General features: G+C 38.3%; 1 protein-coding gene across 1 annotated transcript; it reads left to right on the forward strand.

The window, feature by feature from the left end:
- The first annotated feature begins 10,106 nt into the window (after positions 1-10,106).
- LOC126624494 (endo-1,4-beta-xylanase 5-like) lies at positions 10,107-12,995 on the forward strand. The gene is made up of 7 exons (XM_050293557.1): positions 10,107-10,222; positions 10,696-10,742; positions 10,836-11,055; positions 11,161-11,324; positions 11,430-11,528; positions 11,609-12,397; positions 12,585-12,995. Exons 1-7 carry the CDS (start codon positions 10,165-10,167, stop codon positions 12,939-12,941), a joined length of 1,734 nt encoding a protein of 577 aa, XP_050149514.1. The 5' UTR covers positions 10,107-10,164; the 3' UTR covers positions 12,942-12,995.
- Positions 12,996-23,930: the final 10,935 nt, after the last annotated feature.

Consider the following 23,930-nt stretch of genomic DNA (forward strand, 5'->3'; position numbering starts at 1 on the left):
CTGAGAAAAGCCTTGTGCTACGAGGCTTGCTTTGTATCGCATTATTTCATTCTTCTTATTACGTTTCCTCACGAAAACCCACTTGTAGCCAACGGGCTTCACGCGTGGTGGTGTAGGAACGATAGGTCCAAATACCTTATGTTTCGCGAGCAAATTGAGTTCGACTTGGATTGCTTGTTTCTAGTTTGACCAATCGGTTCTACGTCAGCATTCATCGACGGAACGTGGTTCAATGTCATCACTAAGCATGATATCAGTAGCTACTGAGTACGAGAATGTATCATCGACGATCATCTCATTCCTATTCCAAACCTCATCCAATAATGTGTAGTGGATCGAAATCTCACGATTCTCAGGAGGCTTGCATGTTTCGTTTGAAGCATCACCGTAATCTAGAATAACCTCATGTGTTGGAACAGATGAGTGAGCGATGGTTGGATTCAAACTAAGGTCACTAGTTGGTGCAATTTTCCTTTTCCAGGGTTGTGAATCCTTTGAACTGAGGGGTCTACCACGCTTTAGGGTTGGAACAGATGATTGGCAAGCCGCCAATGTACCTTGCCGCGTGGAGGGTGCGACTTCCCCATCTTCGGGGACAGTCCGACCTTCCCAGACGGGTTGTTGACGTACGCAGGGTACATCTATCCTTGCAGGTGTGTTTGCAGGGGGTATATGTGATCTTGTCACCTTTGCTAGATCATTAAAAGCATCTGGCATGCTTTGAGCAATGCTTTGAAGATCTATAATTCAATGCACCTCAGTGTCAGACTGACAGTGCAAGGATCTAAATGAGACATAGTGGGAGCATACCACAACAATCCGTGACGTTCTACGTGAACGTTAGCATGCTTATCTTGCCGTGACGACAGGATCGATAGAAAGTGAAAAAACTGAATCTTTCATTTTGATTAATTAGAATCATACATCGAGAGAGTATTTTTACATACATCAAATGAGTGCTGACTCAACACTTTACGTTAGCATCAGCTGGTCATAAAACTAACTCTAACAATACTAACTAGCTACCAGTAGTAATCTGATGTAGGTGATGTTCATGATTAGTTTGTGAACCTGCAGTACTTCTATCACACCCCCTCAAGCTGAAGGGAGTAGCATGCACTGAAAGCTTGCTTCGAAGAAGATGAAACCTATGCATGGGTAAAGATTTAGTAAAAATATCAGCAATCTGCAGTATGATAGGAAAATATTGAACCCCAATATGACCAAGAAAAACCTTTTTACGAATAAAATGGTAATCGATTTCGACATGTTTTTTCCTAGCATGGAACACGGGATTTGAGGCCAGTGCAATGGCACTTTTATTGTCACAAAACACAATCAGAGTTCGGAGAAGAGGAAAATGAAGATCTCTAAGTATTTTGCAAATCCAAGTAATTTCAGATGCTGTATTAGCTAGAAAGCGATACTCTGCTTCAGTAGAGGATCTGGCCACTGTACTTTGCTTTTTAGCACTCCATGAAATTAAGTTTTGACCCAGAAAAACACAATAGCCACTTGTAGAGTGACGATCAACTGGGTAGCCAACCTATTCTGCATCACTCCAAGCAGTGAGAACCTGAGTACCCTTAGTAAACCATACTTCGGAATCCACAGTTCCTTTTAGGTATCTCAAAATATGTTTAACAGCAGTAAAATGAATATCTCTAGGTGCATGCATATATTGGCAAACTAAGTTTACAGCAAAGGAAAGATCTGGCCGTGTACAAGTTAGGTACTGCAGAGCACCAACAATAGACCTGTATTGTGAAAGATAGATAAAAAAGTCCTTGAATGATCTAATTTTGTAGAACCAATCACAAGGTTTAGCAGCCAACATATCAGTTTTCTTCAAAAGATCCAAAGCATACTTAGATTGCACCATAAACAAACCTTTGTCTAATCTGTGGACATCAATACCTAGAAAAAAATGAACATCACCTAAATCTTTGACTGGAAACAAATTACCAAGCTGTTGAATAATTTGTTGACAAAGAGAAGTAGAACTGTCAGTGATGATAATATCATCCACATAAATTAAGGCCATATAAAGATCTTCGTAGCTTACAGACAAAATTAGGTCTTTTACTGTCAACGAAGCCAGGAGGTTGCTGCATATATACACCTTCCTTGAGATGCCCGTGTAAAAATGCATTACTCACATCAAGTTGATGAATAAACCAATCATAATGAACTGCCAAAGAAAATAAAATCCTGATAGTTGTTGGTTTGGCAACCGGAGAAAAAGTTTCAAAAAAATCCACCCCTTCTTGTTGATGAAAACCCTTTACAACAACTATGGTACCATCAGGTTTATGTTTAAGTCAAAACACCCATTTACAACCTACCAAATTGTAATGAGGACTGGGTGGAACCAACTCCTAGGTTTTAGTATTATATAAAGCTTGAAGATAAGTGGATGGTGGTGAAGGGAGAGTAGTAAGGGAATTAGTAGAAACTTACAGAGGATGTTTGGTAGCTGTAAACACTTTTGGTTTAAAAATGCCAGCTTTTGACCTAGTAACCATGGGATGTAAGTTTGAATGTTAGGCAGAGGCATTTGTTTCGATGGAAGAGGTTGGTAAAAGAAATGTAGGGGATGGGGGATGAGGAGATATATATGGTGTATAAGAAGAGGAAGGGGAATTAGAAGATGTAGGTGAGGAGAGTAAAGGAGCAGTAGCTAGAGGTAAATGATGAGAAACAGGAATTGTAAGAGAAAATGAGTGTGAAGGTGAATGTGAAGGTGAAGGGATGGGTGAAGAGGAAAATGTAGTGGTTGGGAATGTTTGGTAGGGAAAGATAGATTCATCAAAGGTGACATGCCTAGAAATATAAAGTCTATTGGTAGAAGGATCTAGACATCGATAACCATTATGGTTTAAACTGTATCCCATGAAAACACAAAGTTTACTCTTCACATCCAACTTATCTTGGGCATAAGGTTTTAACCATGGATAACATGCACATCCAAAAACCTTGAGAGTATGATATTTAGGAGGAGCTTTAAACAATTGTTGCCAAGGAGAAATATGAGAAAACTGATATGGGAGCCGGTTAATAAGCTAGACTGCAGTCTGAAAGGCTTTAACCGAAAATCGATGTTTGAGATAAAAGAGTTCTGCCCATTTCTACTATGTGACAATGCTTTCTTTCAGCACAACTGTTTTGTTCAGGAGTATGGGGACAACTCAACTGATGAATAATTCTATGGGCATTTAGAAAAGATTGAAAGCTTTTACTCAAAAACTCACCCCCTGAATCTGATCTGAAGCACTTTATTTTGGAATCAAACAAGTTCTGAACCTTAGCAGTAAATAGTTGAAAAACTGAACATACATCAGACTTGTGATATAGAGGATAAAACTAGCAATACTTCGAGAAATCATCCACAAAGATCACATAAAATTTGTAACCAGTACAAGACACTATGGGGGATGGGCCCCATACATCAGAGTGAATCAGTTGAAGTGGCCTAGTGGATGTACAAGGAAGATTAGTAAATGGTAAACGAGAAGCTTTGCCTATATGACAAGCAGAATAACCTGAAAGTGTACTAATAGGACCAACAATTGGCAGTTTGTTCTTATGCACAATACTAGTGACAATAGCACTATAGGGATGACCTAAACGTTTATGCCAGACATTAACATCAGCTTTAGCAATCATGAGGGTTGTAGGAGAAATGGTGATACCAGAAACACCATTAGAGGCCGTCCAATAGAAAGGATAGAGGCCACCTTCACTAGGGCCCTGAAAAAACATCCTCCCAGTTCTTAGGTCCTTTATATAGAATCCCAAATGATCAAATGTTAGTGAACATGCGTTATCAGTAACAAACTTGTAAACAGATAACAAGTTATGTGATGCCTTAGGAACTAGTAACACATCATTCAATCAAAAAGTAGCATTAGATGTATGTAATAATGCAGAACCAATATGAGAAATAAACAGACCTTTACCATCACCAACAAAGAGCTGTTCAGTGCCAGAATAAGGTATAGCTGAGTTCAATGAAGCAGGATTAGGTGTGACATGATGTGAAACGCTACTATCTGTGAGCCAATAGCTTGATGTAGAGGATGTCATATCAGACATTGCCGTAGGAGGTGCAGCAAAAAAATTCATGCCAATAGCCATACCAGAAGCAAACTGAAAGAGATAACGGCAGGTAGAAGCAAAGTGTCCAAATTGTAAACACAATTGGCACTATTTTGGTCGACCCGAGACAAGAAGATTGACCAAGATGTTGAAATCCAGAATTCTGACCAAAATTCGTAGGAGCAGTACCAAGTACACCACCATAGGTATTATTATTACGATTGGGACCAAATCTACGACCAGCTGACTGATTAAGTCAATTTTGATTCGAAAATCGAGTACGAGAATTACCTTTGAAAGAATTCGTACCAGATGAAGCTTGTTGAGCAGTGTAAGCATGAAAGGGATCAGAAGAAAAAGACGAAGAAGCTCGTGATTTGTGTTTTTGAAGCGAAATCTCCTTACTCAATAGCAGGCCATGAAGCTTATTAGCAAGCACAGGTTCAAGTCTGGTCTTAATGGAGTAAATAAATGACACGTAATCATCAGGTAAACCAGAAAGTATGTAGGCTATCAGATCTGATTCAGAGATTGGTTCACTGGTTGCGGCAAGTATATCGAAGATAACCTTGATTGAGTTAAGATAGTTAGTCATAGAAAAATCACTTTTCTGAATTGTTTGAATCTTGGAGCGAAGGCTATGAACATGTGTGCGCGAAGCACCAGCGAATCAACGCTTGAGAGATTGCCAGAGAGATCGAGAATCCTCCATACCAACCTTCAAAGGTAGCAGATCTTTAGATAGAGTAGAATGAATCCAAATCATCAGGATTTGATCTCACTCACACCATAGTTCATAAGCAGCGTTGAGAACTCGAGATCTAGCTGAATCAAGAACAAATTGAGGAGGACATGGATCTTTGCCATTTACAAGCCCTAAAAGCTTGAATCTATTCAAAATAGGAAGAAAGATGCTGCTCCAGGTGATGAAATTGTGACGGTTAAGCTTCGTCGGTACCATGCCCCTAATATTCTAAATAGTAATCGATCCGAGAGAAACAATCGAAGGATTGGAGACCTCATTGTGATGAGTATTACCAGAAGAATTTCTCGAAGAAGAAGAATTAGGAGAATTCAGAGTTGTCGTCATGAGAGGAATCAGATGAACTGCAGTAGAAATGGAAGAATTAGAGAAGCAGAGATCTATTTGGGAGACGAGAAAATGTGAGAAAATAAAATAAAGTATAAGAAAGGGGAAGCGTAGGATCGACGCGTTGTTAGACACCAGCAAGGGATACCATGATAGAAAGTGAAAAAACTGAATCTTTCATTTTGATTAATCAAAATCATACATCGAGACAGTAATTATACATACATCAAATGAGTACTGACTCAGCACTTTAACTTAGCAACAACTGGTCACAAAACTAACTCTAACAATACTAACTAGCTACTAGTAGTAATATGATGTAGGTGATGTTCATGATTAGTTTGTGAACCTGTAATACTTCTATCAGGGAAGACTATCTCATCAAAGTGACAATCCACAAAACGTGCGGTAAAGAGATATCTTGTCAAGGGTTCTAAGTAGCGAACAATTGATGCGAATCATAGCCGACATAGATTCTTATTTTTCTCTGAGGACCCATTTTGGTACGTAGCGGTGGCGCTATTGGCACATAAATGGTGCACCCAAACACCCGTTAGTGCGAGACGTCAGGCTCGTATCCAGTGACCAACTATAACTATGAATGTGGTTGGGTAGTGGTGGGCCTCAGGCGGACCAACATAGCTGGGTGCAATATTGCATAACCCCAGGCAGATACCGGCAGTTTGGTTCTCATAACCAAAGTCCGAGCTATTAATTGAAGGCGCTTTATAAAAGCTTCTGCCAAGCCGTTTTGGGTGTGAACATGGGGTACAAGATGTTCCACATTTATCCTTACTGACATGCAATAATCGTCAAAAGTCTGTGACGTAAACTCTCTAGCATTATCCAGTCAAATCAACTTGATCAGATAATCAGGGTGGTGAGCCCTTAACTTAATGATTTGAGCTAGGAGTTTAGCAAACACGGCGTTGCGTGTGGACAACAAGCAAACATGTGACCATCATGTCGATGCATTAACCAACACCATAAAGTATTTGAATGGTTCGCCGGTTGGTTGGATAGGTCCACAAATGTCCCCTTGAATCATCTGAAGAAATTTAGGGGGGTTGTGAATAATCTTTGTATATGAGGGTTGAGTATTCAACTTCCCTAAAGAACACGCTTTGCATGGTAGGAGTCCAACATATGGATGTAACTTATGTCCGTGTGAAGATTTGAGGATACGGCGCATCATGTCAAGTTTAGGATGTCCCATACAATCATGCCAAAGCAACAAAGTGTCCGGGAACTCAGGCATAGGGTCGGCCACACTGTGGGCTTCTATTCCGCGAATGGTTGTGATGTACAACCCACTCGGCAAGCGTTCCAATTTCTCGTGAATATGCTTCTGGCCATATTCATACGAAGTGATACAAAGAAATTTAGAACCATGATCTTCAGTGGTTTCAAGATGATATTGATTATCTCGAATATCTCTAAAACTCAACAACGTTTTTCCAGAACGTGGAGAATATAGTGCCTCCTTAATGGTCAGAATTGTACCATTAAATTAGACAACATGATACATGCCTTTCCGTATCCTTCAATCAGGTTGGATGAGCCTGAGAGAGTTGTTAAAGGACCTTTCTTGGGTATGAAGTTAGTAAAATAATGTCATTCACACAAGATGATATGCGTGGTTGCACTATCTGCCAGACAACTAACTTCCCCACTAGACATACCTAAAAATAAATTGATTGAATTGGTCACATGTATAAATATAAGTCCATTCATTTAATTAAACAATTCGAGAAAATAATATCCATTCAAATAACAATCCATAATTCAAAACAAACCAAAACCAAACAAATTATTCCAAATACTTAGAAAAATTGTTCAAAATTAAACCATAAACCTAGCAAAATAGGGGGGGTAGGGCCAGCCATTCCTAGTGGGTTCGGCCACTAGGGGTAAACACCCTAAATACATGTCTATTTTATTCATCCATAGGAGTTGACACCTTCTGGAAATCCGACATCCTCATTGATGTAGTTGCATCTTCCGGATGATCCATATGTGCAAAGTTAGATTGACAACGGGAATGATACTTGGTAATAGCCTCAGGGAAAACTCGGCATACGCGTGACCAATGATCCTTTGATCCACAACAATAACACATGTCTAGTTCAGTAGAAGCAGCCTGAACGGGAGCTTTGCCCTTGTTCTTGAAGTTTGGAACCTTAGGGGTGAGTAGTGGTCGCTGCTGAGTCACATTTCTTCTCTTAGGTGCGGCACTCTATTGACCTTGGACCCATGTTTGGGCTTGCCGCCCATTGCCGCGGCCACGACGGTTCTTTCGTCATTTATAGGTGCTAGAATAGGTCGCATGCGCTTCAACCGCGAAGTTCGAGCTTGATGATTCTTCATCAAAAGTTGGTTCTGCTTTTCAGTGAGAAGTAAAACAAAGATCAAATCTGAAAACTTGGTGAATTTCTGTGCCCTGTATTGTTACTGCAGGACAATATTGGTGGCATGGAAGGTCGAATAAGTATTTTCCAAGAGATATGATTCGGTTAGTTCCACTTTGTAGAATTTCAACAGAGAACGGATTCTACGAACTTCAGAGTTGTATTTATTCACAGACTTGAAGTCCTAGAAGTGAAGATGATGCCAGTCATGTCTTGCTTTAGGCAAGTATATGTCTTTCTGGTGATCGAAACAGTTGGCTAGAGCAAGCCAGAGGGTGCGTGGGTCCTTCTCAGCGAGATACTCAGTCTGCAGTGCATCATAAATATGTCTTCGGATGAAGATCATTGTAATAGCTTTCTGAGCTTCGTCAACAGGTTTGTCGGCAATAGGTGCCTCGATGGTGGCTCTAATACCCTTTGCAGTGAGATGGAGCTTCACGTCTTGAACCCACTTCAGATAGTTTCTTCTAGAGACTTCTAGAGCGGAGAAATCGAGCTTGTTCAAGTTCGACATGCCCTAAAACGGAGGGAGAAAACGTGATTAGTCATATGGTAAGCTATAGACATATATCGTAGAACATACAAGTTCTATAGACATGTAGTGGTTTAATTTATGCATGAAAACTACTTTCATGTGGTATGTTTTGAATGAAAACTTCGGGTTTCAAAGACACTAAATTTGAAACTACAGGTTCAATTTAGTTTTATGAACAATTAGTTCATAATGAGAGGTTCCTGCAAGAAACACAGAATGCAATATACTAACTAAGTGTAGTGGATTTGAGGTTTTTCAGGAACTCAAGTATGAGAGCTTTGTTACTACGAAAGTATGTGACGATTCAAAGTATAAAAATAAATTATTGAATCGTTAATGTCCAAAAGTGATCTTCAGGTTAATAATTTTGGATTCATTATCAGATTAATGGACTGCAGGTCATTAATTAATTCAATAAATCAGGGCCACATGGGGTCGATTGTAGAAGCTAAATAATATTAAAATAATATTATTGGATTGAAAATATAGCCCCAAAATAATTTTGGGCTTGGTGTCGTGGGTAAGGGCATGGGTATGGGTGCCTTAAGCATAAGGCGAGGCCCAAAAAAAACCTTGGGGTGGTCTGCAAGCCACGGTGAAGGGAGGAAACCCCAACCGCAAGCTGGGTTTCGAAATTAGACCATGAGGGGGGCATGGAAACAAACCCAGCACACGCTGGCTTGTGGGCGAGCACGTGGGAAAGGCTAGCGAAGGTTGGGACCTGGGTCATGGGCATGGGAAGCTAAGCCCAGCGCATGTGCTGGCTGTTGATGAGGCATGCCGTGACATAAGGGGCCCAACAAGCTAGGTTTGCGGGCTGTGGACCAGAAACTAGGGCTCCAGGCCAATGGTTGTGGAGCAGCAAGCCCTACAGGGGCTACGCAGGTAGTCCAAAGAGGGTGATGCCATCCCACGGTGAGACAAAAAACATACCCAATTTTCAAACCTAGGGTTTTAGAAAAACCCAAATTTGCTTATAATTTAATTTTATATTTTGACTCACAAATTCCACATAACAATTTAATTGTGCGATGCATGAAACAAATATATATATATATATATATATATATATATATTGACAAATATATGAACATATGCAATATATATATCGAAAGGAAAATATAAACATATAGGGGTTCATGCATCATGAGGAATGTTTTCATGCTTCGTGGACGTTTCAAATATCTTCTTTTATTAAAAGTGTACTTGATTAGCAGAAAACGAATAAGCCTTTGAATTTGGTGGATGATGACCTCCTCCAATGATGTGTCAATTCCTCAGCTTTTGGCAAGAGCGTGCTGATAACGTATTGTAGGCCTATTTGATTGAACGATTTAGGATTTAGAGAGAGAGAGAGGGGGCCGGCCACTATTAGAGAGAAGAGAGATTGATTTAATTGTGAGGTGTGCTTGATTCACCCAATTGTGCCTTTATTTATAATAGTAGGAAGGATAAAACCTTTCCCTTAGGATTACAAAATTTAATAGGTAATCTAATCCTAATAGGAATATATGATACATTCCTAGATTCTCTAGGATTTACACAATCACATTTCTATTCTAAATATGACTGCAACACATAAGACTTTTTACTTATAAGTGAAAATGAATATCACTAGACCATGACTTATATTAATAGCATTATCCTTCTAGTAATCCTACAATTTAAAGAGAATACATAAATAAAATCCTAAGGCGACATGGGTTGAGACATTAAAGACGGAAAATAAGAATCACGATTCTTTCCCAAATTAATACAGTGTAAAAGCGGAAAGAAAATTGTAAACTTGCCAAAACGATTGGAATAATTAATTATTTTTGTTATTATACTACAAAATCCCAACTTTATATAGAATCTGGGCATGTACCGAGCAGCATTCACCTCCCTATAAATTACAACGCATGATTTGCTTCAACTCAGGCCACTGCTTCTCACTCTACAGCGTTCTCTCTCTCTCTCTCTCTCTCTCTCTCTCTCTCTCTCTCTGCCTTTCTGATCTGTTCGTCGGTTTTTGAACTAGCAATCGACCTACAATGAAGATTCGGGGCAAAAACATTCTGCTTGTGTTGTTATGGGCTTTCGCTTTTGCAGGTTTGCTTTGTATTTCTGTCATCTTGTTATGAAAAATTGACTTTGAGCTTGTGTAAAGCTTCAGAATGAAGATTAAACGCTTATTGGCACGGTCTCTCATTATCGTTAATTTTGGTGTTAATGTTGAATTCGTTTGGTGGGGCCCATCGACTAAGCCTTCTGGGGAGAATAACTTCCCTATCCCCAATTTTATACAGCCAGTTACATCTAAAAGGCACAATCGAGGCCAAGACACCTATAAGTCGCCCTAAGCAAGGGAACAATACTGCTATATTGACGCTGATGAGCCATAACTTGTGCCTCAAGGCAAAACAGTACTGCTATTGTTTGATTCTGCTATCTAGGAGGATTTTTTATTTTGCATTTAAGCGATATCAAAATTATTACCTTGACAACATTACCTATGTATTTTAATTTTATTTCATCACAACATAATACGATGAACAATTAAACAATTGCTTTGTGCTTTACAGGGATTGAAGTAAATTGCTTATCCTATGATTACACAGCCAGTATTGAGGCAAGTTTCCCAACAATTGTTTTGTAAAGTTTACATAGAGATATCAATTAAATCTAACAAATTTGTGACCTCTTTTGTTCCTCTTGTTTACAGTGTTTGGCAAAGCCTCACAAACCACAATATCGTGGAGGAATCATTGTAAACTCGGAACTTAATGATGGCCTGAAAGGATGGTCTGCTTTCGGCAATGCAAAAATACAACACCGATATTCAGAAGGCAACAAATTCATTGTGGCATATGGTAGAAACCAGCCACATGACAGTATTTCTCAGAAGACCTACTTGCATAGAAACAAGCTCTACACCTTCTCTGGTACTTACCCTATTACTCTCTTTTTTACTGATTAATGATATAATTATTAGTTAATTAATAAATCAGTCGATAATTGTACAATATATCTGGTTTGTGTTGGTGCAGCTTGGATACAAGTGAGTAGCGGTAGTGCTCCGGTGACAGCAATTTTCAAGACAAATAGCGTATTTGTACATGCTGGTGCGATTGTAGCCGAATCCGGTTGCTGGTCCATGCTCAAGGGTGGCCTTACTGTCAATGCCACGGGTCCTGCCGAGCTCTACTTTGAGGTATTTGTTTTAGCTATTTGTACGACATTTACTGATTTTTTTTACGTTACAATGAATTAGTACGTTAATCTCTTATAACTGACAATTGTTAAATTAATAATTCAGAGCAAGAACGCATCTGTTGGAATCTTTGTTGATAGCATCTCCTTACAACCATTCACTGAGAAGCAGTGGTATTCTCATCAACAACAAAGCATTGAGAAGGTGAGTTTAATCAGGCCATATAATTAATCGTTAAACAAGGCTAATTAAGCACAGATTAACTAGCTATACTCTTTTTACAGATTCGTAAGACGAATGTGAGAGTTCAAGCAGTCGATGAGCAAGCAAATCCACTAGAAAATGCAACAATAACCATCCAACAAAAGGCTGCAGGCTTCCCTTTCGGTGTCGCAATCAACAAGAACATCTTAACCAACACGGCCTACCAAAACTGGTTCACTTCAAGGCCCTTCACGGTCACGACATTCGAAGATGAAATGAAATGGTACAGCACGGAGCCTTCTTTGGGCCGTGAGGACTACTCTGCCGCTGATGCCTTGCTTCAGTTTGCAAAACAACACAAGATTGCAGTCCGAGGCCACAACGTGTTCTGGGACGATCCTCATTACCAGCCCAGTTGGCTCAACTCGCTCTCTGGCCGACAATTCTCTGATGCTGCGTACAAGAGGCTCACTTCTGTCATGGGAAGATACAAGGGACAAGTCATTGCTTGGGATGTTTGTAACGAAAATTTGCACTTTAACTTCTTTGAGAGTAAGATGGGTGCAAATGCTTCAGCTGAATTTTACAATTGGGCTAGTAAAGCCGATGGAACAACCACATTGTTTTTGAATGACTACAATACCATTGAGGAGAGTGGAGATCAAGATTCGACGCCGGCTAAGTACCTTCAGAAGCTGCGAGACATACAAGGGTTTCCTGGTAACGAAAATGTGAAGATGGCGATTGGCCTCGAGTCACATTTCAAGACTCCTAACATTCCGTACATAAGATCTTCTATTGATACTCTTGCTGCTGCAAAGGTGCCAATTTGGATTACAGAGTTGGACGTCGAAAGTAGTCCCGATCAGGTAAAATACTTCGCCTTTCCAGTTTCCACCCATTGTATAATTGATTTTGCATTCGATACATTAAATTTTACATGATATCAGGGCGAGCAATTTATTTATGTCACATGTGAAGGGAAGTATTGATTATATAAATAAAAATCACAATTTTGTGGATTTGCAAGCTTTTGTTTTTTGGTTGTATATGCAGGCATCATACTTGGAGCAGATTCTTAGGGAAGTGCATGCTCACCCTCAGATTCAAGGCATTGTGATTTGGTCCGCATGGAAACCTTGGGGCTGCTACAGGATGTGTTTGACGGACAACAATTTCAAGAACTTGCCCACCGGTGATGTTGTTGACAAGCTCTCACATGAGTTTGGTTTAACTTCTGACGAAATTTTTGTCACGACAGATGCTAATGGCTTCTTCGAAGCCTCCCTTTTCCAGGGCGATTACGAAGTCAAAATTACTCATCCTTTCGTAAACTCCCCCTTGGTTTCGGGTTTGAATGTGGCACCATCTGTCGAGTCCCCGCAACAAATGCAGCTTCAAGTTAATGTTTGAGTTTTGTTCACTAGGGAGTTCTGTTCATTTTTGTTTATTAGTAGGATAATGCAAAGAAGATCATTTATTTAAATCATAATCTGTAAACCATATAATGTGGTCGGCGATTAATTTTTTTTTTTTTTTAGTTTTTGCTTAAAATTTACTCACGAAAGTGTTTGTTCTCTTTTGTAATGAATGACAAAACATTTGTTCATTACTGAGGCTACCTATGTAGGGATGGCAACAAATCGGTTTGGGGACAGAAATGCTATATCCATCTCCATAATCACGAAAATTAACCATATCCATAACTACGAAAATTAACTATATCCATAACCGCAAATTAACCATCGGGTATTATCCATAACCATACCCACTGGATAACGGATTCCCCATCGGTTAACAGTTATATCCATTTTCGTTAATATAAAAAATACATTCGCTCAATTGACGCATGATAATTTAGTAAATATTAATTCCGTCATTAAATATTTGATGTATAAAATGATTTAATTAATCGATCTTGTGGAGCATAAAAATTAAAGCTAAACATTGATAATGTTGGTTGATCTTTGATATCTCCCATAAATACCATTAAATTCTCATAAATTTTGATTCATATCAAAACTTTTGAACTTTGCCACAAAATGTAACTCACACAATGCAATTTTGTATTCTCAAGGTAATGAATTCGGTGAATAATGAATACATACATACATATATATATATGTGTGTGTGTGTACATATATTATATAATACTTTAATATTATATATAATTATAAGAAAAACTAATGAAAATGGTTTGAAAACTTTGAGTTTTAACGATAAGAATAAAGGGTAAAATGAATAGTACCAGGATTGACTTTTTAGTGTAAAAATATGGTTTTTCATTAAAATGAACAGTACCAAAAGCTTTTCGTTAAAGTTTTTCATAATAATATTATTTATTATTCAGTTCGGATTCATGTACGGATATAGATTGGGGACCCCTATAACCATATCTAAAACCATAACCAAATAATATTCACGGTTTTCCCCATACATAATTCATACCCAAATCCAATCTATTCAGATGGTTATTCATGGTTATAACGTTTAACGGTTAAAATTGTCATCTTAACCTACGTAAGTACCTAGGGCACTTCTCAAACCAAATGGATTCGGATAGGGCTCAAATACAAGGATTTCCAAATTGTTAAGAGATATACTGTATAAGTATGACGTGATTAGATACTCCGACACAAGACTTTCACCAAATTTGGGGGATAAAATGTGCAAAATAATGTAAATAAAATTGCTACATTTTCTCTTATCAATGCCAATTTCTTACTCTTTGTAAGCACTCTGAAAGGTGCAAAAGAGAGTACAAAAACAGAGGTATTTTAAAATACCTCATTTTGTTTCAACAGTTTTCTTCTTCTTTTTTCTTCTTCTTGTGCCGGTCGAACTGACGACCTCGTGGACCTCATGTGAAACACAAAGCCACTAGGCCACAGAGAGACCGGCAGTGTCTCTGCTTTGCTTTATTCTATTTGTGGAGGAAAATACCAAAAAGGGTGGAATCGTCCCACTTTCCCTTTGAATTTTGACTCTGTGTCTGTATTTTTGAAAATTCACAACAGCTTGTACCAGTGAGTCGCTCGAAGCAATATCTGATGCAGCGAAATACTTACACTGGAGATATAACCTCTACCCATGTCCCGTAATTGATAGAAGTGTTGTTTACCATTGAGATTAGGTTAAGCTTTATGCTTTTAATGATTCCGATGGTTTGGAATACTTAGAAGTCCAAGTAGGGTATTGCAGGATACTCTTAATAGAAGTCACCTATCTTGAGTGAGGAATATATAGGTCGCTTTTATGAGAATTTTCTTAGGGGCTTAATTCTCTAAAGCACTCATGAAAAATTGGAAATTGTTTACGGCTGAAATGAACACAACTAAGCAACCATGAAATGTCTAGAAGGGTATTGTGTGATTACTATTGTCTTGGTTTACACAAACGGCTGAGCAATTTAAGACATCGCGCTTATTGATTAGCTAAGTAAATCCGATAGTAATTCACTACAGAAGGTTCAAAGCTAAAACTACCTATCCCGATTTAGTACTTTTGCAATTGAATTCTCTCTAGTGTCTACATTGTAATTCGCATAGTGTTGAGTCAATTTCCATTTGTGTGGAGGATGGTTAGAAAATTTAATAATAATAAAATATTATTATATTGATTTATTAGTTGAATGGAAATTAGAAGTAGTGTCGTTTGGTGGAAATATTCAAATAAAGAGTTGCATATTTTGATTTTCATAAATAGTCACATGCTTTCCAAAAAAGTACATGAAATTCTATACATAAGGAATCCCCCCTATAATCTCATTTAACAACTTTTGCATTCACATATTCATTCATATGGTGCACTATTAATTGTTAGAGAGTTTGCAGAGTTTCATTGAGTCCATATGAGGGGGTATTCAATACAATCGTGATCCATTGGAGCCTTGTGATTTTGAATGCTACTATTATAAGAACTTGGTCGTTGTATCTTGGAAGACGATGACTGATCAATATGAATACCATAGTGGGGTGTAAACTTGTTTTAAGAACAAAATATCTGACATTTGCCTTGACTCTATTTCTAAGTTTTTCTAATCCATTATGTCAGGTTCATTTAACATTGGTTACTCATATGTATGCATTACTTTGATATATAATTGCATGAATTATTTCTTAATTTTCTAGTGATTTAATATAGCAACTAGACCCTAATTTTTCCAACATTTCCTCCCCATTCTTCCTTGTATGCACCAAATTGGGAGAAGATATTATTAAGGCCCTTTGATTGTGAATCTAAATGTACCCGAGTGAGGATGCTGACCCTTAAACTTTGTTTATTTGATATCAAGAACACATCAGTTGAGTTAAGGGTTGTAGCATCTCCTTGCAACCATTCATCGAAAAGCAGTGGAAGCCTCATCAAGATCTAAGCATTACTTATGTGAGTTTACGAACATTAGATATACAAATAGATTAAACGTTAAACATTAACACTTGAACTCAATTAGTAATAAGTTACACACAAATTAATTCCAATGTGAGAATCCAAGCAATTGATACACAAGGGAACCACTGGCAAATGCAACAATCTCCATTCAACACAAATCTCTAAATTTCCCTTTTGGTTGTGCTATCACCAACTACATCCTCAACAACACTGCCTACCAAACCTGGTTTACAATCACAAGTTCACAACTTTTGGAAATGAAATGAAATGGTACAGCACAGAGTATACAGCTCAGGGACACGAGGACGATTTGGCAACTGATGCCATGCTTAAGTTTGCAAAACAACTCAACATTGCAGTCCCAAGGCCACAATGTCTTCTGGGACGATCCATACTACCAACTAGGTTAGTCAAATCACTCTCTCGGCTAAAGCTTAGGTTGACTACTTACAAGAGGCTAAATTCCATTATGAATAGATACAAGGGCCAACTCATCGCGTGGGATATCGTTAATGAAAATTTACATTTTAATTTCTCTGAAAGAAGGTTGGAGTTCTTTGTGCACTTCATGTTATTTCTCTTTCACACAATAGTGTGACATATTAATTGGAATTTGACGATTAGAAATTATATGCATAGGAGGCCTAGATGGGTGGAGGTGTTGGGAGCCGTGGTGGTCCTGCAAAATTTGGGACTGGGGTTGGTTCTGGGTGTTGGTGGGTAGGCGCTGCTGTGTTGTTGGGGGTGGTTGTGCGGGTGGATTTTGGGGAAATTGTTGTCTAGCTGGGTTTCTGCACACTTCAACATAGTTGAATATCAGAGTGTACGATGAATAAGACTATAATAATAAGAAAATTATTAAACAAATAAGAATGCCGAAATGGCTACAGAACTCCAAAAGTCTACGTCTAATTTGCTTTTCATACTAAACTATAAGCTATATTTATATAGAGCAAAACCTAGAAACCTTAATTAGGGTGGACTAGTCCCATATACTATTCCCCCCACCCCCCCAAAAAAAAAAAAAAAAAAAAACAAACAAACCATTCCACCCCATCCAATTAGCTGGGCTTAGGTGGAGGCCAGCTAGTTACCCAGCCTAGAATGGACTGACCCGGTAACCCTCCCATCTGACGTCAGGCTGATGCCAGCATAATGTCAGACAAGGACATAATTTTTTTTTTTACGCCAGTCGCTTGGGAAACACGCACTGAGACACCCCAACTAGGGGTATCATAGTCGCCCGAAGGTAGTAACTGTCCATCACCCTAAGGTGAAGCTAAATAACCTGTCCATCACCCAAAGGTGAAGGTGTATAAAATAGCATACATCCACACCGACATTAGTCGTGGCTAGTAAAGCTGTCTGACAATGCTTTCGGCAGTGAAGCTGGGGGTATATAAGATATCATATCTCACTCCTCCATCATTTGTGTCTTATGGCCATAGGCATCTATACCTGTGGTGTGCGGATGTGTTGTATGATAACCCACTAGGTAGTACTAAAAGCATGTCTTCAAAACTCGTATCAAAATCTGGAGCTTGCTAGGTCAAACCTCATCTCATAAATCCAAGATAAATCATATTCATGAAATCCATAAAATAGTTCATGTCCGTAAAATTGTAATATAAATCGTATTCGAAAATCATAGAAATCCATATATGCAAATCCAATAATTCAATACCTTTAATAAAACGTAATTTTGACAAATCAAACTATTTCATAAACCATAATTATAAAAGTCCATAAAGCATATTATAAATTATATTCAAATCATCAAATATGGAATGCATGCTAGGCTAACATTTTATAAAAACAAGTAAGTTAAGAAAGGGTCCACTCACAAGTTTTCCATTGCCCAGAAGCCACTCGAACTATTGAGAATGACGTCGCTTCCCGCCAACGCGCCTAAGCACAATTAGAGACCTTTTAGTAAAACTATACCTCAACGATAGAATTTGGGAAAACGGAAGGCGAATTTGGATTCGATAGGTCAGAAAACCTAAGGAAGGACCTCGGGTTTTTCTCCCACGTGTCGTCGCACGCACCACTGCACGTGGCTACCAGCCGCCCCGACTTGCTGGAAAATCGAATAACTTAAAAAATTCCCAAATTTTATAGGAATGAAGATCTTAATGAGAGGGACAACTTTCATACATGGGCCAAAGTCCAATTCAACTGGGAAACACCCCAAATCGCCCCCGAACCACAGGAAGCCCTTGAATTGGGTGTTCTTCATTCGACTCCAAACAAGCACTGACGCCTCAACTATTGCTTAGGCTTTGTTCCTGGGGTTAAGGGGGGTCCATTAATGGTGGTAATTGGCTAAGTTAGCTTCACGATCATCACATTTCCGACGTGGCACCTCCGGAACCAACGAGTTTCGTTCTTCACGAATTCAAAGCTAAACTCCATAAAATTTGGTTGGAAATGGAAGAGGGGAAGATGATGGTTAGTTTGCAGGGGTGGAGAGGTTTGGATTGTTGGAAAATTGACGATAAAGTATCAGAAAGGTGGTGGTACGGGTCGGGTTCGATGGGGGTATACGGGTCAGCCTGTTTCTCTCTTTTTCTTCCTCTCTCATTTTCCTTCCTTTCCCTCTTTCTGATTCGTTCCATTTCTTTTTCTCCCCCCATTGGCCCAACCTCCCTCATTTTCCCTCCTTTTCTCCCCTTCTCTTTCGTCCATTTCTCTCATTTTTCTCATCCACTCATTATCACAACTGTGCATGTGGCTCAATCAGATTGCTCCCGAAAATCTGAAGCCTTTTAAAGTGAATGATAAATTTACTAAAATGCCCCTAACTTTAAACGTTAATATTTTCTTCGTTATAACTTCAAATTACGTTCTTTTTGTGCCTACGCATTCGTAGTGAAGAGTACTACGAGTATACGCCAAGAAAATGGATCTTACATGACACGACAAGGCGGTTAGCAAAAGTCAATGTCTTTACCTCGAAGGGCATTTTTGTAATTTCATATTTTAAAATTATAAAAACCGCAATTTTTGGGGATGAGTCGTTACACGCGCAAGTGGGCGCGCGTTCCTGACAGCGCGTAGAGGGGTGGGCCCGTGCTACATGAGAACTAAGGAACACGGGACTTGGGCCATATGGTGCGGCAACGACGGTTGGATTTCCAACGGTAGTTTTCTAGACCGTTGGATTTCCCATGGTAAAAAAAAATTTGAATTTGAAATATAACGGCTAGTGACGTGTCCAATTTTGAGCTGTTGGATTTCAATCTTTTTGAAATCCAATGGTCCATATTAATAATTTGAAAAAAAATTATAAAAAAAAATTGTTTAAAAATACAGAAAAAAATAATTATTTTTTTTAAAAGATTGACTTGTTCCAAAGTTCCAAACTACTTAATTTCATACTTCTATTACTAATATAGTCTACTATGAAACTATTTAAATTCAACATCATGCAACCAAAATAAATATATATATTTTCGGTTTGGTTCAAGATTTCCAAACCATTGAATATGTAATCCCAACTCCCATACCGAAAAGTTCAGGATCGGTTCAGTATTGATCATGGTTTGGTATTATCGGTTTCAGAATTTTTCGGTATGGGATTAGAATTTTTTTGTTTGGTTTGGAATTTTCGGAAAAAAATTGACAACCCTCTCCAAAACATGCCAACACCAACAATAGAAGATTTCAACAACATGCCGCATTGCCTGTTTGGGCCTCTCAGAAACTCAAAACCTAACAATTTTTCTCCTTGCCTGTGTAGGCTTATCTCACTTTTTTTTTTCTCTGTTTTTTTTTTCTTTTCCTTTTTTTTTTCTCTGGGTAGTGGTTTTCTCCATAATGCACAAAACAAGTGCACGACAGAGATGGGTACAATGGTGAGTCGGATCTAGTACGTCATGATAGAGACGGGTCAGATGCGGAGGTTAAATTGCATCAAATGCAACAACGGGTTGAGCAACACGTCGAATTGAATTTGGTGGAGTAGCTGGCGGATCAGGGGTTCAGGTATGCAGGAATCTGGGCGTGGTGTGACTTCTGAGCAAATAGAAAAGATTAAATCCCGAAAGATCAAACTTGCTCTGATACCAAGTTGAATATCAGATCAGAGTGCGCGATGAATAAGACTAAATAATAAGAATATTATGAAAATCCAAATGTTACTTACTCACTGTTTGTCCAAATCTAACAATTTGATGAATAAATTTAGTAACTCTAACATTATTATAGTGAATCCATGAACGATTCTAGTTGAGCTTGGAATTTATGGCATTCTAACAAGCTTAGTTATTTGTTTCTATGGTCAGGCATTGAACTTGGAGCAGATATTAAGGGAGACACATGCTCACCCTCACATTCAAGGAATTGTTATGTGCACTGGACCGCGGAAAAGGGATGTTACAGAATGTGCTTAATAGATAACATTAATTTCAAAAACTTGCCCATCATAGTTGCTATAGACGAGTTACTCCATGAAAGGGGATTATTGAAGGGCTTGACTTCGGGCACAACCGACTCTAAGGCCATCTCCAACTGAAGGGTCCAGAGGGCTAGGCCAGAAGGCTAGTGGCTACCACAGAATTTGAAACTGCCAAAGGGCTGGCCGCATACAGCCAGCTAGCCAGCCTGGGCTGGCCAGAAAATCAGAGTAATCTTGTCAGATATAACCGACAAGAGGATATTTAATATATTTAATATAAATATATTCATGTCGATTATAACCGATATGATTGTTTAAAGAAAATTTTGAATCCAACGGCTAGCTAACGTCAACTAGCCGTTATTTTTGAATTTTTTGGTTTACAGTTTTATTTATTTATTTTTATATAGAAATTTTTTACTATAACTTCTATTTTTTTCTATAACTTCCTATAACTTCTATTTTACAAAATTTGTTTCCTATGTTTTTTTAAATTTCATTCTTTTCTATAACTTCTATTCCACAAAATTTGTTTCATATTTTCTTATAAATTCTATTTTTTTTTCCTATAACTTCTATTTTACAAAATTTGTTTCATATTTTTTGTAAATTCCATTTTTTCCTATAACTTCTATTTCACAAAATTTTTTTCATATATTTTTTCTAAATTCTATTTTTTCCCTATAACTTCTATTTTACAAAATTTGTTTCATATTTTTTTTAATTCTATTTTTTCCTATAACTTCTATTTTACAAAATTTGTTTCATATTTTTTTTTAAATTCTATTTTTTTTCCTATAACTTCCTAAACCATTATACAACATTAAATTAAATTAAGTACCATGAAACAACATTAAACAATATGAAACAACATTAAATAACATTAACCAACACAAAAATTATACACCATAAATAAAACATTTAACAACATGAAACTTAAGCAACATTTTTAAAAACATTTAACAACTTAAAACTTAAACGCCTACTCCATGCTTCTTTTGTCCCAAAGATGTGCAACAAGATCCTGTTGTAGGTACTTGTTTGTGGCACAAGAATGTATCATTCTATAACGCCTCATGTACTCATTTATAGAGATACTACCAATTCTTGGATTGAAAGGCAAATTAGGCCTATCATATATTTTTGCACGAGCCCTTCTTGACCTATTTGGATCTTCTTGGTCATCATCGGACTCTCCATCAATATACCCATCTCACTCATCCTCCATTATCATATTGTGTAATATGATGCAAGACATCATGATGGAGTCCAAATTTTCTCGACTCCACCCTATTGCCAGTTCGCTAATGATCTTCCATCGTGCTTGTAGAATACCGAAAGCTCTCTCAACATCTTTTTGGTATGCCTCTTGGTGTAAGGTAAACAACTTTTCTGCATCATTCTTAGGGTTTGGAATTGCTTGGACAAGTGTCGCCCACTTTGGGTAGATGCCATCTGCCAGGTAATGCCCCATATTGTATTGACGGTCGTTGATGTAGTAGTCAAGTTTAAGGTGCTTTACCTTTCGTCAGACGATTGAAGAGGGGTGAACGCCCAAGAACTGTAATGTCATTTTGGGATCCAGGGACTCCAAAGAAAGCATGCCAGATCCATGTGTCATATGAGGCAACCGCCTCTAACATAACAGTTGGCTTTCCCGACCTTCCGTTAAAGCCTCCTTGCCATTTGGTGGGATAGTTCTTCCAATCCCAATGCATGCAGTCTAATGATCCTATCATGCCCGAAAACCCACGGTCTTTAACTTTGCGAAAGAGCAGATTTAGATCTTCTTGATTTGGCTTGTGGAGGTATTCGTCTTTGTAAACCTGAACAATTGTGTCATAGAATTGTTCAAGAGTATCAAGGCATGTAGACTCAGACATACCATGGGTTTCATCCATCAAATCAGTTGGGGAGCCATAGGCCATCATTCAGAGTGCAACAGTAACCTTCTAATGAGGTGAGAAACTAGGGCGGCCTGCTTTGTCCCGCTTTTGTCGAAAGTATGGATTGACCTGTTGGACATCATGAAGTAAACATTCGAAGACATAATGCCTCATCCGGAAGCGACGTCTGAAATCCTCTTCTGTGTACACTAAGTTGGGGTTGAAGTAGTTGTTCATCAGATTGGCATGCGTCATCACTCTGTTTTGTGGTTTGTAAGAGCGACCAGCAACAGAGCCACCCCATTGAGGTTGTTCCTCAGTTGGTTGACACACCATGGCCACAGCCATGGCTGCTGCTCTGTTTTGTTTGTTGCGCCTTACTTGAACTTCTTCATCAGATTCCTCATCTTCTTGTCTCATTTGTACCTATTTTTCTTCCAATTTAGAATTGGATGAGGACCCCTAGTTGGAATTCGAAGAGAATCCAAAGTTGGAATTCATTGCAAACTTGAATTGAAAGAGATTGAATTGAAATAGATTGAATTCAAAGCTGTGTGATTTATAGCCCAATATCCACCCTATTTATAGCAAAAAAAATTCAAATTCAACGGCTAGTTGACGTCATGCTGACGTCACTTAGTCGTTGGATTTGAATTTAAGTAGTAGTTTTTTAAATAATAAATTATGTTTGGCCCTATGGCCCTTTGGCCTTCGGTTGGAGACGATTTTTTGTGACAAGGCTAAAACGAGCCCTATGGCCTTGGTTGGAGACGGTTTTTTGTGACAGGGCTAAAACGAGCCTTATGGCCTTTTGGCCCTTGGTTGGAGATGGAGGCAAATATGACCCTGTACTAGTCATTAAAATATTAATATCTTGGAGGGCCAGAGGGTTAAAATGAGCCCTCTGGCCAACCCTCAGTTTGGAGATGGCCTAATGGTTTCTTCGAGGCCTCCCTCTCCCATGAAGATCATGAAGTCAAAATCAATCACCCTTTGGTGCTAAATTCCTCTTCGGTTCGGAGATTGAATGCGACACCAACTATTAATGCCTCCCACATCTAACTCTCCTCTTGATTTCTATTTCTCTTGGGATATTTCTTTATTTTCGGTTTTAATTGATCAACAAATGGTGTTAAGTAATTTCAGTTTAACACAATTAAAAACTGAATAAGAGCAGAGAGAAGTATGTGACTCCATTCTCGGAAAAGTATTTTTATTTCTTTTATTTTTTTGCTTATTATTTTTTTCTTCTATTATTTGTCATCTTGTTCTTTTACGAAAATTCACTCATGGATTATAATTCTATTTTTCAAATCAGTTGCCATTTTTGGGGTTTTTTTGTCCATTTCTTTTTATCAAAGCCTTGTTTCCCCAAACAGGCCTCTTTGCTTGATGAAAGTAAGGATTGAAAACGGAATGGCAAAAAGTAGTATTCAAATAAGATTTATACTCTTCCAGCAGATGGCTATATATATCAAATGAAGACTTCTTTTCTCAAAGTCAAAAGCGTTTTGCACCGTTAAGTGGCTTTTCAGAAGAATATGAAGAACCCATCTGGTTCAGGTGTAACAGACCACGTCTGATTCATGACGTTTCTCGAAGGCCTACAGCACATGCAGGTCCGAAAGTGAAGAACTTCGCCACAAAAGTCAAGAAAAAGATGAAGAAATCGAAGACGATGATCATATGGCAGACAAAGAGCCAATTAATAATGAGCCACAAGTA

This window comes from Malus sylvestris, chromosome 5 (genome assembly GCF_916048215.2).
Source record: "Malus sylvestris chromosome 5, drMalSylv7.2, whole genome shotgun sequence".
Lineage (NCBI taxonomy): Eukaryota > Viridiplantae > Streptophyta > Magnoliopsida > Rosales > Rosaceae > Malus > Malus sylvestris.

Coding starts and splice junctions, on each gene's coding strand:
- LOC126624494 (XM_050293557.1), top strand. CDS start 10,165: ATGAAGATTCGGGGCAAAAACATTCTGCTTGTGTTGTTATGGGCTTTC. Junction 11,529..11,608: donor AACAACAAAGCATTGAGAAG/GTGAGTTTAATC, acceptor CTCTTTTTACAG/ATTCGTAAGACGAATGTGAG. Junction 12,398..12,584: donor TCGAAAGTAGTCCCGATCAG/GTAAAATACTTC, acceptor TTGTATATGCAG/GCATCATACTTGGAGCAGAT.